Source organism: Tachysurus fulvidraco, chromosome 2 (assembly GCF_022655615.1).
Source record: "Tachysurus fulvidraco isolate hzauxx_2018 chromosome 2, HZAU_PFXX_2.0, whole genome shotgun sequence".
NCBI classification, from domain to species: Eukaryota; Metazoa; Chordata; class Actinopteri; order Siluriformes; family Bagridae; genus Tachysurus; species Tachysurus fulvidraco.
Genome location: NC_062519.1, coordinates 34800680 through 34813530, shown reverse-complemented (window position 1 = coordinate 34813530; position 12851 = coordinate 34800680). Strand labels below are relative to the sequence as shown.

The 12851-nt window shown below is 37.1% G+C and overlaps 1 protein-coding gene across 4 annotated transcripts in view; it reads right to left on the bottom strand.

Annotated features, from left to right (window-relative positions):
* Positions 1 to 12851, bottom strand: part of lrrk1 (leucine-rich repeat kinase 1) — a 95549-nt gene that overhangs the window by 81825 nt on the left and 873 nt on the right. For 3 of the 4 annotated variants that reach the window (XM_027162289.2, XM_027162304.2, XM_027162298.2), the window contains exon 2: positions 9017 to 9181. In XM_027162289.2, coding sequence (XP_027018090.2) covers positions 9017 to 9086 — 70 coding nt within the window. In that variant the 5' untranslated portion in view covers positions 9087 to 9181. Of the gene's footprint in view, positions 1 to 9016; positions 9182 to 12818 lie in introns of all 4 variants that reach the window. The other variant, XM_047809637.1, reaches the window with a different exon arrangement.

Sequence of the window (12851 nt, the reverse complement as noted above, 5' to 3'; positions counted from 1 at the left end):
TCGGGCATCAAGGCAGGATACACCCTGGACGGAGTGCCGACCCATCGCAGGGCGGCTGTAAATCAGTCTGACTCAAAAATATGCTTGATGTGTCGAATTAATTTAGTAAAAGAACATATTTTATACATAATTTATACCACAGTGCTGTTGGATTCTGATTGGACAGAAGGTTGAACATTGATTAATGTTCTGTAACAGCAGCTGTATGTCATACTGCACATGCTTGTTCTGAGGTTATCATTTCTTTAGTAACAAATGGACAGAAACAGACTTTTACAAAGCACAATGTCTACATGCTGACATTTGGAATGTATACATGCTGACATTTAGCATTTATGGAAGGAGACTATGTCAGCATTTTGTAACAGTGAAATATAACACTGTAATTTTACTCTTTCAGACAAGAGAAAAGCTGCATCCCAAATGAACTAAAACACACTATGCACTCAAACTATGCACTATGTACCGTCTAGTGTACAGATTTTAGAGCGGTAGTATGGTCTCAAATTAAAGACTAAATGTGTTTCCCAGTCGATCGTAAATGACGTCAAACACGTCCATCAAGACGCTTCAAGCTTTAGTAGAATGTGGTCAAGTTTTGAAATGTTGCAAAATATTTCCAATTGTTCCAAGTGTCATCAGCCATAGTGAATTTTTTTCCAGCATCAGCGCCTGGTAGCCCCGCCCCTTTTCCACTACATAAGCAAGTGTTGAGTGTGTGAAGTGTCTGACATTCCACACTTCTGCAGTTAAATAAGAACATCATCTGGGTATTTAAAGTGCACTTCCTCTTGTGGGAATTTCAGTGTGAACACCACTACACACCATGGTTATACTATAACATTGTGTAGAATAGTGCACAAGTATGTGATATGAGTCAGCTTTATGGTTTCTCAGTAAAATGCTTTTTTATATTTCATAATTTCATGAGAGAGAGAGGGGGGGGGCTGTTCAGGGAACAAGTGATAAGTGATAAAGGGAACTTGGTCTGAATACATTCCACAACATAGAAATAGATAAAACACGACATGTCATTGTCTAATTTTTATGAATTGCACTTCTTGGTAAAATGCCGTGTTATAAGAGGAACAAAATATTTCAGGGGAATGTAGATATTGAAATAGAATTTAGGCTGACATACAAGTTAAAATGAGCTTTTAGTGTGTTTTTCAAAAGGCAGTAATGGTTAGGCTTTTTTTCTTTCTCTATTTATCAAACATTAAAAGCACATGCCAAAGGCCACACAAATAAATAAATAGATAAATAGCTAAATAAAAAAATAAAACTAAGTGAAGAAATATGTCTCTGAAGCTCATTTCCTGCCACACTGTACACCACAACAAAAATACACCGACTATCCAAGCACACAGCTAGCAAAACAAAAACACACTACAGCGTCTGCCTACACTCTACAACAAAAGTAGCTGAAATTACTTTAAACACCATTTTGTGTACAAAATCACATGATGTGTGCAACTGTGCGGAGACTGAAGGTGATTCGATTCAGATGGAAATGACAGGACTGAATGTTTCCTCTGAATTTTTCGATTGAATAGATTTAGAGAACACCACCAAGAGGCAATTTCACTTTTGCTTTCTGATTTTCTGCAAATTTTATTTTGCATCATTGTACAAAATGAATGGTTATTTAAATTATTTTTGTTACTATATTTAGTTGTCATAAATATTCACATTAGATGACAAGCAAGATATGAAAATTGTATACTTGCACATATGTAGATTTCATGATGTTCATTACTAAATGAGTTTACCATAAGCAAGACTTAAGCATATTTCTCAGAGAAAATGGTGTGAGATTCTGAAATTACTTGGAAAATCTATGTTTTAGTTTAAAAGGAAAAATGAAATATGTCATAAATGCACTGAAATCCCAGCTTTAAATCTGTTTGTTATACAAGTAAATAATGCTATATAAGATTGTTGGTGGACAAACAATATCTGGATCAATTATGTACGCAAACAGTCCAATTGGTTAAGAGGAAATTTTTGTTTATTTTAGGTGAATTGTACATTGGAAAATATGCTGCTCAGGAAAACATAAGAAGAAAGTACTATCTGCCCTCTTCCTCATACATTACCTCTAACAAGATAGGTTAATATCACTGGAGGGTGACGGGGGAAAGTGTCTCAGAAACCAAGTTGAACTATTTAAACATATATAGTTACATTTACATCTGAAAACATTCTCTTCATCTTAGCCTCTCTTTTTCTTTTCCGTTAAAAGTTATCTTAACGTTAAAAGTAAGGAAGAAAATAAATCATGCAGAGCAGAAAGCTTACTGACCATTTGGAAGTGCTGAAACAGTAGACTACTGACAGAAAACCTCACCACATCATGCTTTAATATATAGCAGCCTGTTTTTACTTTCTTTATAATTAGCCTATAATTAAGTAAAGAATCTGACATAATAGGATCTGTAAGTACAGAAATGAGAACAAGTGCTGATACCAACCTGGGATTCGACTAGCAGGCTTGTGGAACTTCTGTCAGAAGATGATGTTAGAAAACCAATCAATACTTCCTGACCAATTAGATTAGAGAATGCAACAACGCAGTGTTACAAAAGATTTTAATCCAATCACATCTCCTTATTACATGAACTCAGAGTCCTATAAATGTCTAATCTTGACGCTAGGAGAGTTCTGGGAGATATGTAGTACAGTCTTAGAGAGTACAATCTGATCACAGCCATCACAAGCACCGAGTTTATTGGAGCGCAGCCATTCAATGCAGTATGTAACCTGATTCTATTTCTCTTTTCTGATTTCACATGGAGTCAGCAGCACAAACATACCTTCTCATTCTTCGGGAGAACGTCCAACATCTGCTTCCTTATTCTTAACGTCCACGGGACACAGACATCATCCGAGCGTGCCAGACGTGGCTTCACATCTCCTGGTTGTAGTAGTTTTACCTTGAATCTGGTAGCGTGACAGCATGCTACCGTTCACAGTTTCTCTTTCCCTGTCTTCCCTCCTCCCTGTCCTTAATGGCAAGGTTAGCCACCACCGCTATCCCTTCACCCCCACCCATTAGTCTGTGAAATCCAACCCTCCCTGTAGTGCTCCCAGTGGGCTGTTCCGGAGAAGAGGAGTCCTGCTGTCCCTGCCTAGAGGACTCCGGACTCCATGTTCCTCATATTCACTCTGCATCCACAGAACTACATTAGCAGTCTGGAATCATTTAATACATTGTGCAGAGAGCATGAGCACACCATTACATAAACACGGTGACGTGACTGGACTGAGACATGAGCAAAGGACGTGTACCATCCTACATGCACGCATGAAAGCACACACACGTATGCATACAGCAGTGCAGATAGCAGACTGTATTGCAACGCTAGAGCATGCAAGAGGCTATTAAAAAAAAATAATAGGACATTGTCATGCATTACTGATTTGTGTTTCCACTGAGAATTTATAGCTAGACTTGATGTTCATTCAAACTCCCCATGCACCTCGAGCTGCCAGCAGTTGTTAATGAAAATAAATTTTCATTATAAAATGTTTTTATAGATGTAAATCACAACGTGGTTATTTGCTTTTCCTTGCAAAAAGCTGATTTGATTTAATAATGCAAAATACAAACCCCATTCTTAAAAAAGATTATTTTAGGCTATTTTATCAAATGTAGTAAAACCAAAAATCTGAAATATGCAAATTATTTGGTGTCTTTATTTAACTGACAAAAGTACAATGAAATATTTAGTGTTTTAAAAGAAAAAAAGACAGATTCCTTCAAAGCTGTCGATTGGGATATGCTGTGTTTAAACTTTTCAGGAGAAAATCTGAACTCTACATGGCATTTGGCATGCTCAAAACTTATGAATGATTTAAGTTTTTTCTTTTTGCTACACTTTATACTGAAACTGAGCAAACATCTGTGCCATGGTTATGGTTCGAGGAACCTCAGCGTCTGCTACTTATAGAAGGAAGAAGTGAAACACAGCACAGCCCCAAATAGGTGTCGATAAGAATCTGCTCTAATAGAGTTTTAGCTACGGGGAATGAATAACATTATGTAGTGTATTCACCCCCTTTATCTGGAATATTTAATGCTGAGTATGGGGACCAGAAAACAGCCACAATTTCAATATTTTTAGCCTCTGGTTAAAAGAGGTAAACATATCAATCTCTTTAGCAACCTTTTGTAAGTCATCACAATTAAACCAGTGGTACCTGATTGGATCAGAAGGCCTTGAGTTCAAGTCAACTCAAGAAACTATTGTTATTTTAACCATATCTAGCTGGCGTAGTACATAGTGAAATGAAACAACACAGAGCTCCATAGAACAACACAGAGCTAAGGACTTAAAGGAAGTTGTCCTAGGCACCTAATGTGCATCGTGTGCAAACTAGTGCAAACAGTGTGTGAGGACAAATACACAAAATAGCACCGACCAATATGCATTCTGTATATTATACAGTACATTGTGCAAAATAACGAGGTTTGTAAATCAAAGAGGGCTCTTGTAAACAGATACACACTTATGTTATAGCAGCAGTTGGATGAGGTTCAAAACCCAACACTGCCACACTATCACTGCTGAGCCCTTGAGCAAGACCCTTAACCCCCAACCTATCAGTTGCACAAAAGAGATAAATATAAAAGCAACTTTCGCTTCTGTAAGCCATTCTGGATAATGTCGTCTGATGACTGCTGTAAATGTAAACCAGAAGTCTAGTTCCTTCATTCAATCATCTTGGGTATTTCTCTCAGACAGTAGCTCTGCACAGGATACTGTGGGGTGGCAAGATTCACTGACAACAACCAAGTGATAAGATTAGAATATGAATAAGATTTCCCAATTTCCAGTTTATTGGAACTGATTTTGAAAAAACTATTTTGGGACATGGGCTCAATTGTTTTTGACTCAGTGATTGAGCTGGAAAGACATGCAATTGATCCTGTGTGGCTGTAAGAAATGACTTCCCTGGCAAAAGTGTTCTGCTATGGGGTGAAGCCTATATTTAGACAAGTTTTTTTATTTCCTTTGTTTTTGTCTCTTCACGTTTAAAGTCTAAATTTATACTTCTTTTATCCTTATAAATTCTGTGAAGAACAGAATTTTTCATAGGTAAGAGCAGACTTTTATATCTCTATAATACTACAACCAGAGGCTTTCAGTGTGCAATATATTGTTTGTTTAAGCAACAGCTGCCTTAATCAATAAAAGGCTATAAAGAAAGAGACTTGCAGTGATAATAGCTTACAATCTGAGATGATAGCCTCAGAATTCGGAATATTTGAGCCACATCCAAAAAAGTACATACTACTTAGTAGAGAAGCACACGGTTTAGGACTGGAATTCCCATTGAATTTAGACTTATCTGTATGCGGTGTATCTGTATGTGGTTTCGGCCCTGAATTCCCCTTAATTTTAGATTTATCTGTGTGGCGTGAAATGAAGCAGCACAAGCTTCTACGCCAGACTTCTAGCTTTCATTAGGGATATCTTGCCCATGGTTGGAGCAGTTAAGGCTGAATCTTGCATTTGATATTTCGTTGAGTAAGTATATGACTCAACAAATTATAGAAAAGCAAATAGACAGATTTTGGCAGATTGCTATGGTGACTAAACATGAAGATCTTACATTAAAACCCTTAATAAGGAGTTCCTCATACTTAAGGGTTCCTAGATCCTTAAAGGTGATGTAAAATTAAAGGGAAACAGACTGTTAAGGGTTTTGCAAAGAAGATTTAAAAGGTTTTACCAGAGTGACAAACAGAAGAATTCAAATATTTAGCCATCATTTTTAAGATCGTCAGGATCATGCATTGTCCAAATTGTTAAACCCCAAAAAACAAACAAAATATTTTCCCTTAACGAGATCATGTAACACATTATAAAGCTCCACTTCTACCACAATTGCCAGTTTGCTATTTATCTTTATCTTCTAATTACAATCAATTTAAGTTCATTTTTTGCCACGTTTAATTTATGTTGGCTGTTGACAGGATCCATTAAGAATGACAAGCATGCACTGCTAGGTATGTCAAGAATGTTGGGATAAAAAAAAACACATCTGATAAACTTAATCTTTTGACTTGCTTTAAACTCCATTGAGAAGGCAGCAAGTGAAAATCTCAAAATTCTGGATTCAACTGTTAACAATGACTGAAAAACAATCTACGGCCACCCAGGACTTTAGATTCACAGTGACATTATTTTATAAGCTGAATTTGAATCTTAGTTGTGTAATGTAACTACTGGCTCATCTGAGACAGGTATAATAACAATACCATAGCAATATAAACAATGTTAATCAGCTCCTAGCACCTTTCCTCATTTCTAGGGCCTGTGCACATAATAAAGCAAAATTAGGACAACAAATGTCTTTTCTGATTTACTATGTTCTGAAAATGAGACCATTTTTATTGTCAATATATTACTGGGTTTGTTCCTTCCTTTGCAATACTTTCATATCACAGAAAGAATAGGTAAATGAATATCTGAAAGAAATCAATACATTTTTCTCAGAACCCTGCTTCTCAGGATTTGGATGACTCAAGACAAGCAAATAATTAACCAGTTTGCATGAAGGGTTTAATATATTACAATGAAAAATACGACTGTGATGCTATTTAAAAAATAACCTGAATATGTTGTTTTGCCTATATTGTGCACCATTACAGTACCTCTAACCCACTTCTTAAATTTCATTAATAAGCTTAATAGCTTACTTTTAAGATTTTTATATTTTTAGCAGCAGTGCATTAAGGTGATTTGTTTTAACTCAGAAGACATTTTATCCCATTTCAGGCAAGTAAAAATCGAAAAAAAATCAGATCGATTTTAGTCACCTCGGCTAGCTGCTTCATTGACCTGGATAATTCAATATTTGGCCATTTTCTCACTTATTTTCCTGGTTGTTTGCTTACATTTACTATTTGATTGTTTATTGATTTAGTTGCATTTACTCAGTTTCACTGCAGTGGCTTTCACTTCAATTGCAAAAGCAAATATTTAAACGCCCTGACCTGAAACAAATACTCTGTGCACTTATATTTACACATCAGCTACATAAGAAACAGCTTTGGAAGGAGATATCAAAATGATTGTGGTCACCTGAAATGGCTTATGCTCTACAACGTTTTGAAAACAATTCAATTCACACCTGCTTCTCTGCATTAAAAAGCATTGTCCATAAATAGCTGAATTTATATAAATCAAAATAAAAAGTACAATCACATAGGCCAGTAGAAAAAGAAGGTACAGAGTTTAAACACGTGTGACTAAGACAGGCATGTGCTAAGCCCACAACTACTTCAATGGAACTGACAGATACAGAGGCCACACCTTCTTCAATGGAACTGACAGATACAGAGGCCACACCTCCTTCAATGGAACTGACAGATACAGAGGCCACACCTCCTTTCGTAAGACTGACATATACAGAGGCCACACCTCCTTCACTAGGACTGACAGAGGCCACACCTCCTTCAGTAATACTGACAGATACAGAGGCCACGCCTCCTTTACTACAGCTGACAGATACAGATGCCACTCCTCCTTCAGTAATACTGACAGATACAGAGGCCACGCCTCCTTTACTAGAGCTGACAGATACAGATGCCACTCCTCCTTCAGTAATACCGACAGATACAGAGGCCACACCTCCTTTACTAGAGCTGACAGATACAGAGGCCACACCTCCTTTCGTAAGACTGACATATACAGAGACCACACCTCCTTTACTAGAGCTGACAGATACAGAGGCCACACCTCCTTCAGTAATACCGACAGTAAAAAGGCCACACCTCCTTCACTGGAACAGACAGATAAAGAGGCTACAGCCCCCTCAGTAAAACTGACAGGAAAAGAGACCACGCTATTAAAACAGACAATCACACTGAATGACAGGAAAACTTGGCCACATCTTCTTCACCAGGGCTGGTAGGTAAAGAGGCCACGCTGTCTTCACCAGGAGTAACAGCGGCATAAACCATTGTTAATCGGTGTTGTTGGTGAATCTTAACAGTCGATCCAGCCAGTGGCTGTAGCACTAGAGCAGATGAGGTGTGCCATAAAAATTCACAATTCAAATTCCACCAATGATAGACGCTGATTTATGCTACAAAATGATGAGGAATAGGCTTACAGTTACTAACTGTTGTTGCCTTATAAAAGTTTTCTGCTTCCCACACAATGCAGCTCTATTGTAACAGTTTTTTCCAGCACCTTTTGCATATATTAGATGCGACTGTCTACCCTCATGTGTGAGAAACATTGCTAGAACATTATTAAATTCACAAAACAGAGACAATCTGATAATAGTGATAAGAGTTTCAGACTCAGTTTTGGAAGCCCTATACACCAGCAGGGTGACATATGTAGAGCATATTGACAGATAATCGGTAATGGCGACTGGGAACACCCCACCACGCGCTCCATTTATTAGCGTTGTTATTTGCCTTGGTTTTACCGTAAATTGCATGCATTACCATTAGTATTTCAAATGTCACATTTGAATTTGGTTTACCAACCAAATGTGTTTATTCTATATGTAACTTTTGAACCACCTGCTCATGGGCAATCAGGTGATTGCTGCACCTTATTAGGATGTCCACATCCACCAAACTTTTCAGTCTTCACTCCATTCTAGTCTAACTTGAAATGATCACGTAAGAGGAAGTCTTCAATAGATAAAATGTCATCTATTTAAAAATAAAATAAAAAGACCAACAGCAGAAGAAACAGGAATTATCAGGTTATTTTTCTAAAACCGATGACAGAGTGATAGTTGACGAACCGCAAGTAAACCAGGGCTGTGCACATGATGGAGTGGAAAAATAATAATTAACTGTTATTCTAAATGCTAAAAATACATTTTTGTCTTGATTTTATGAGTGTAAAACAACTTCAGCAGTGTTAGAAAGATGCACTTTTTTTCCGCGGTTGTATGTCATCACATCATGAGGAAAATCTCAGTATGACTACAACCAAAGCACATCAAATCATATGCCTGACTCTTCAGAAAAAATACTCACCATCTTGCTCGTCATCGCAGCAGGCAGGCTGGTCTTTAGAGTCTTCATCGGCTCCGACATTCCAGTACATGTTATAGATCTAACGCAGAAGTCTCAGACTGACCACAGCATCATACATACATACAGACAGAAGTCCCACACAAAGTCCTTTTAATCATTCCTTCACTGAAAAAAAGAAGAAGGAAAAAAAAAAACACATTAGAGATGACTCCCCAGGTAGAAAGTGAAAGAACTAGATTGAATTATTTTTTATATATCTCAAGAATCTCTTTGCCTGGCCAAAGGTTATGTTTGCACAAAATTAGGAGTCAACAAGCAGTAGTAGGAAAGATCAATACGAAAATACTATGAGCTTCCTAACTTGTTAACATACCTTGGTTGGTTGACTACATTTAGGCTAAGAAAGAAATTTGCAGCAACAAAGAAATTTGAAATGTGAAAGTGTAATGTGAGGACTGAGATTTTTATGTTATCACATTATTTTAGCTACCACAGAAAAACATGGATTGGGCAGCACTCTGTTGCTTGTGCTTTTTGGGTGAGTTAGCCAGTACTGTATATGTATGACTCACTTCAAGATATGTGCAACTCTATTTACATTTCACCACTCCAATTCTGTAACAGAGACTCTACCCTGTCCTTTATATAGTATCACATAGCAAAAGCTTCAGAACAAAAGCAGAAGGTCTGGACTCCATAGCAGCTTTTATCGGTCAAAGACCGCCCAAGAGAGCACCTGACTGACATGTAAAGCAGTCAAAGTTTGTTTTGTTCAGAATAATGTTTAGGGGTATGGAAATGTAAAGTTGATGTCTCTACTAAAACAGACCATTATGCAACCACATTATTTAAGAAATTTGTGCAAATTAATGATCTATACCATAAAGTTCACATCATTTGAAAAATCCAGTATTTAGATGATCCTCACAAGTGCTTGCAAACATGACAGCTTCATTCTTTCATGAGGGAAGTACAGCATAAAATCTCTTTGTTTTCAAGTGGATCGCTAAAAAATGCAATACACACGTCTCCCGGAAATCCTGTAGAATCCATCCAACCACAGGACGACATTGAAACTCTTGAAGTGTTTCCAATTTTGTGTGCCTTATGCATCAGGTGTCTGAGGCTGACGCTATCCTTTTGGAAGACACCAACATCATTTCTGTGTATCCTGACAGCTGTAAGTCTGCCTCGGAGCAAGTGAGGAACAGTGCAGCCTTCAGACATGACTCATTTATGCTCTGCCTGGAACAATGAAGTCATCAGTCCCTTTAACATACAGACTAAAGCTTATTCTGCTTCCTACAGTAGGCCTTTTACAATGAATTTAAATGAGACAACAAACATCGCTAGTCACTACACGCTCTCTGTGACAGTCATTCATCATCAGCATCACAGGGTAAGAGGTCTTTCTTTGCTCATACCAGACCCGATTCTAGAGCCTTGTAAGTCACTGGACAATTATTATTATTATTAAACCTGAGAAAAAAATATCCAGTTATTTACAAATTAAACAAGAGAGCCTGTAAATTAAATAACTCCTAAGTCGTGAAAAAGTTTTTCTCTTTAAGACTAGGAGCTAAACTAAACTCTGTCTATCTACATAACTTTATTGCATGATTAAACATTTGACCAGTAATAAATTAGAGAACAAACTGGAGTAACTTAGCAAAATATCAGTAGGTCATTCATTCTTGATTCCACAATTGATGAAGCTGTAATTACCAGAGTTGACCAATTTTAATAGAACATATGCTAGCTCTATTTAGAAAACCACAAAGCTATATACTGGGGATTTATTGATTCCCAGCAGACAGTCTGAACTCCAAAGAAGTCCATTAAATACACTGATGCACCATTAATCCAAAGAATGTTACCACAGGATTACCATTAGTGACCACCAGACTCCTACAGACCTTTATTAGAAAACCATTAAGCATTTTCTAAAATCACTCACCGTTCAGCTTTACATGACTCACTCTCTCACTCATTTTCTACCGCTTTATCCGAACTACCTCGGGTCACGGGGAGCCTGTGCCTATCTCAGGCGTCATCGGGCATCAAGGCAGCTTTACATCAGCAATGTCAAATTCAGGACTTTGAAAATAGGGGAAATGCCACGCTCTCCAAAGCAATATTCTACTGAGTAATACCCAGATGAGCTAATGAGCTGAATCAGGTGTTTGGTGAATTTTTCGTTTGTTTTTTACATCTATTAAAATTATAGTCTGTATTTTAATTGGATAGATTCCATCAAAACCAATATACACATAACAAGATTAACAAATAAGAGAGGCACCTTCTTTGTTACGATGGGTTAAATATTGTTGGTCCACATCATATTTTTTCAATTTTCGGAGTCTAGGGCATCTCAGAAGCCAGAGCTCCATTGTTCATATTTGAATTCCAGTGATAGCTATTGTAAAGTTATATAGCGAGACTGGATAGTTGTTAATCTAAAGCCTGTTTTTTTTTCTTCTGCTTATGCAAAACAAACAAATTTTTTAAATAAAAATCATTTCAGTCCTAAAACAAGCTTTGTGGTGTAAACTGACTCATACAGTATGTTAGAATTCCTGAAAATGTTGCCACAAAGCTATTAACACAAAACCGTCTAGAATGTCTTTGCATGCTATAATCCGTTTCAGTATGAGAATTCCCTCTGCAGAAACTGTAGTCCAGAAAGCCATTTCTGTTTTGTTGAGATTGTTGTGGAAAAACTCAAGCAGCCTGAACGAAGCCCTGGCCTCAACTCAACTGAATCTCTGGGATGAACTGGCTCACCAAATCCACATCAGACCTGTTCTCCAAACATCAGTGCCCGAACTCTCTAATATTCTTGTGGCTGAATGCACAAATCCCAACAGCCGTGCTCCAAAATCTAGTGGAAAAACTTCAAAGAATGTCCTGAATGAACACTGAGCTGATGTTACTTAAATAGTGTGCACGTTTTCTTTAGACAAGAGCAACAATACATCAAAACATGAGCGTAGTAATTCAACCACTCCTAATACCCAATGACAAAAAGTAGCAAAACTTTACAGATGCAACATGCAAGGAAAAGATTTTATGTTCTTGCCAGAATGTGTACAATCAATTTTATGTTCTTGCCTAAATGTGTACAATCTTCCAAACGATTGTACACATTTAGCTATACTAACTATTGAGTCCTTATATATAAATGAATTTCAATGAAAAAAAGGAGTTTCTAGTTTAAAAAAAAAAAATTTAATTAACTAAAGCTCTAAGAAGTGTTCAAAAAATATTTTAGCTTTTTTGGACACAGCATCTTATTTTAGATTTGTTAAAAGACATAGGCTGAGTTATACAGTAACATAGACAGGGTATATAGTTTCCCCTTCTCAACAGATCCTTTATCAACAGCAGCTGACATGTGCAGAGAACTTAAAATATCAAAAAACCACTCATTCCACTTTTAACTTTAAGCAAATGAAGAGTGGAAATAGTGGAAAAAATGTGCACAAAGTGAATCATGATATAGTTATCATCACTTATGTCATCATATTTTGTAAATACTGTACTTGTTCAACAGTACAATGGCCGAGCTCTGAACTTCAGTTGATATGCAATGCTGATCCAATACCAACATATAATCAATAACTGACTTGTTGGTAGTTCTGCTTGCCAGGTTACTCAAAACAGGACAGGCAACTTGGATTACTATAGGTTTTATATCAGTCAACATCACATGCAATCAGAGTACAAAATACATTAGTTGTCAGTTAGTAATTCTTATCATTCTGTGATGAGGATATTCAGTACCAGGTCACTGCATCCCTACCTGTGATCACTGTCAGTGATGTCAGACTTGCTA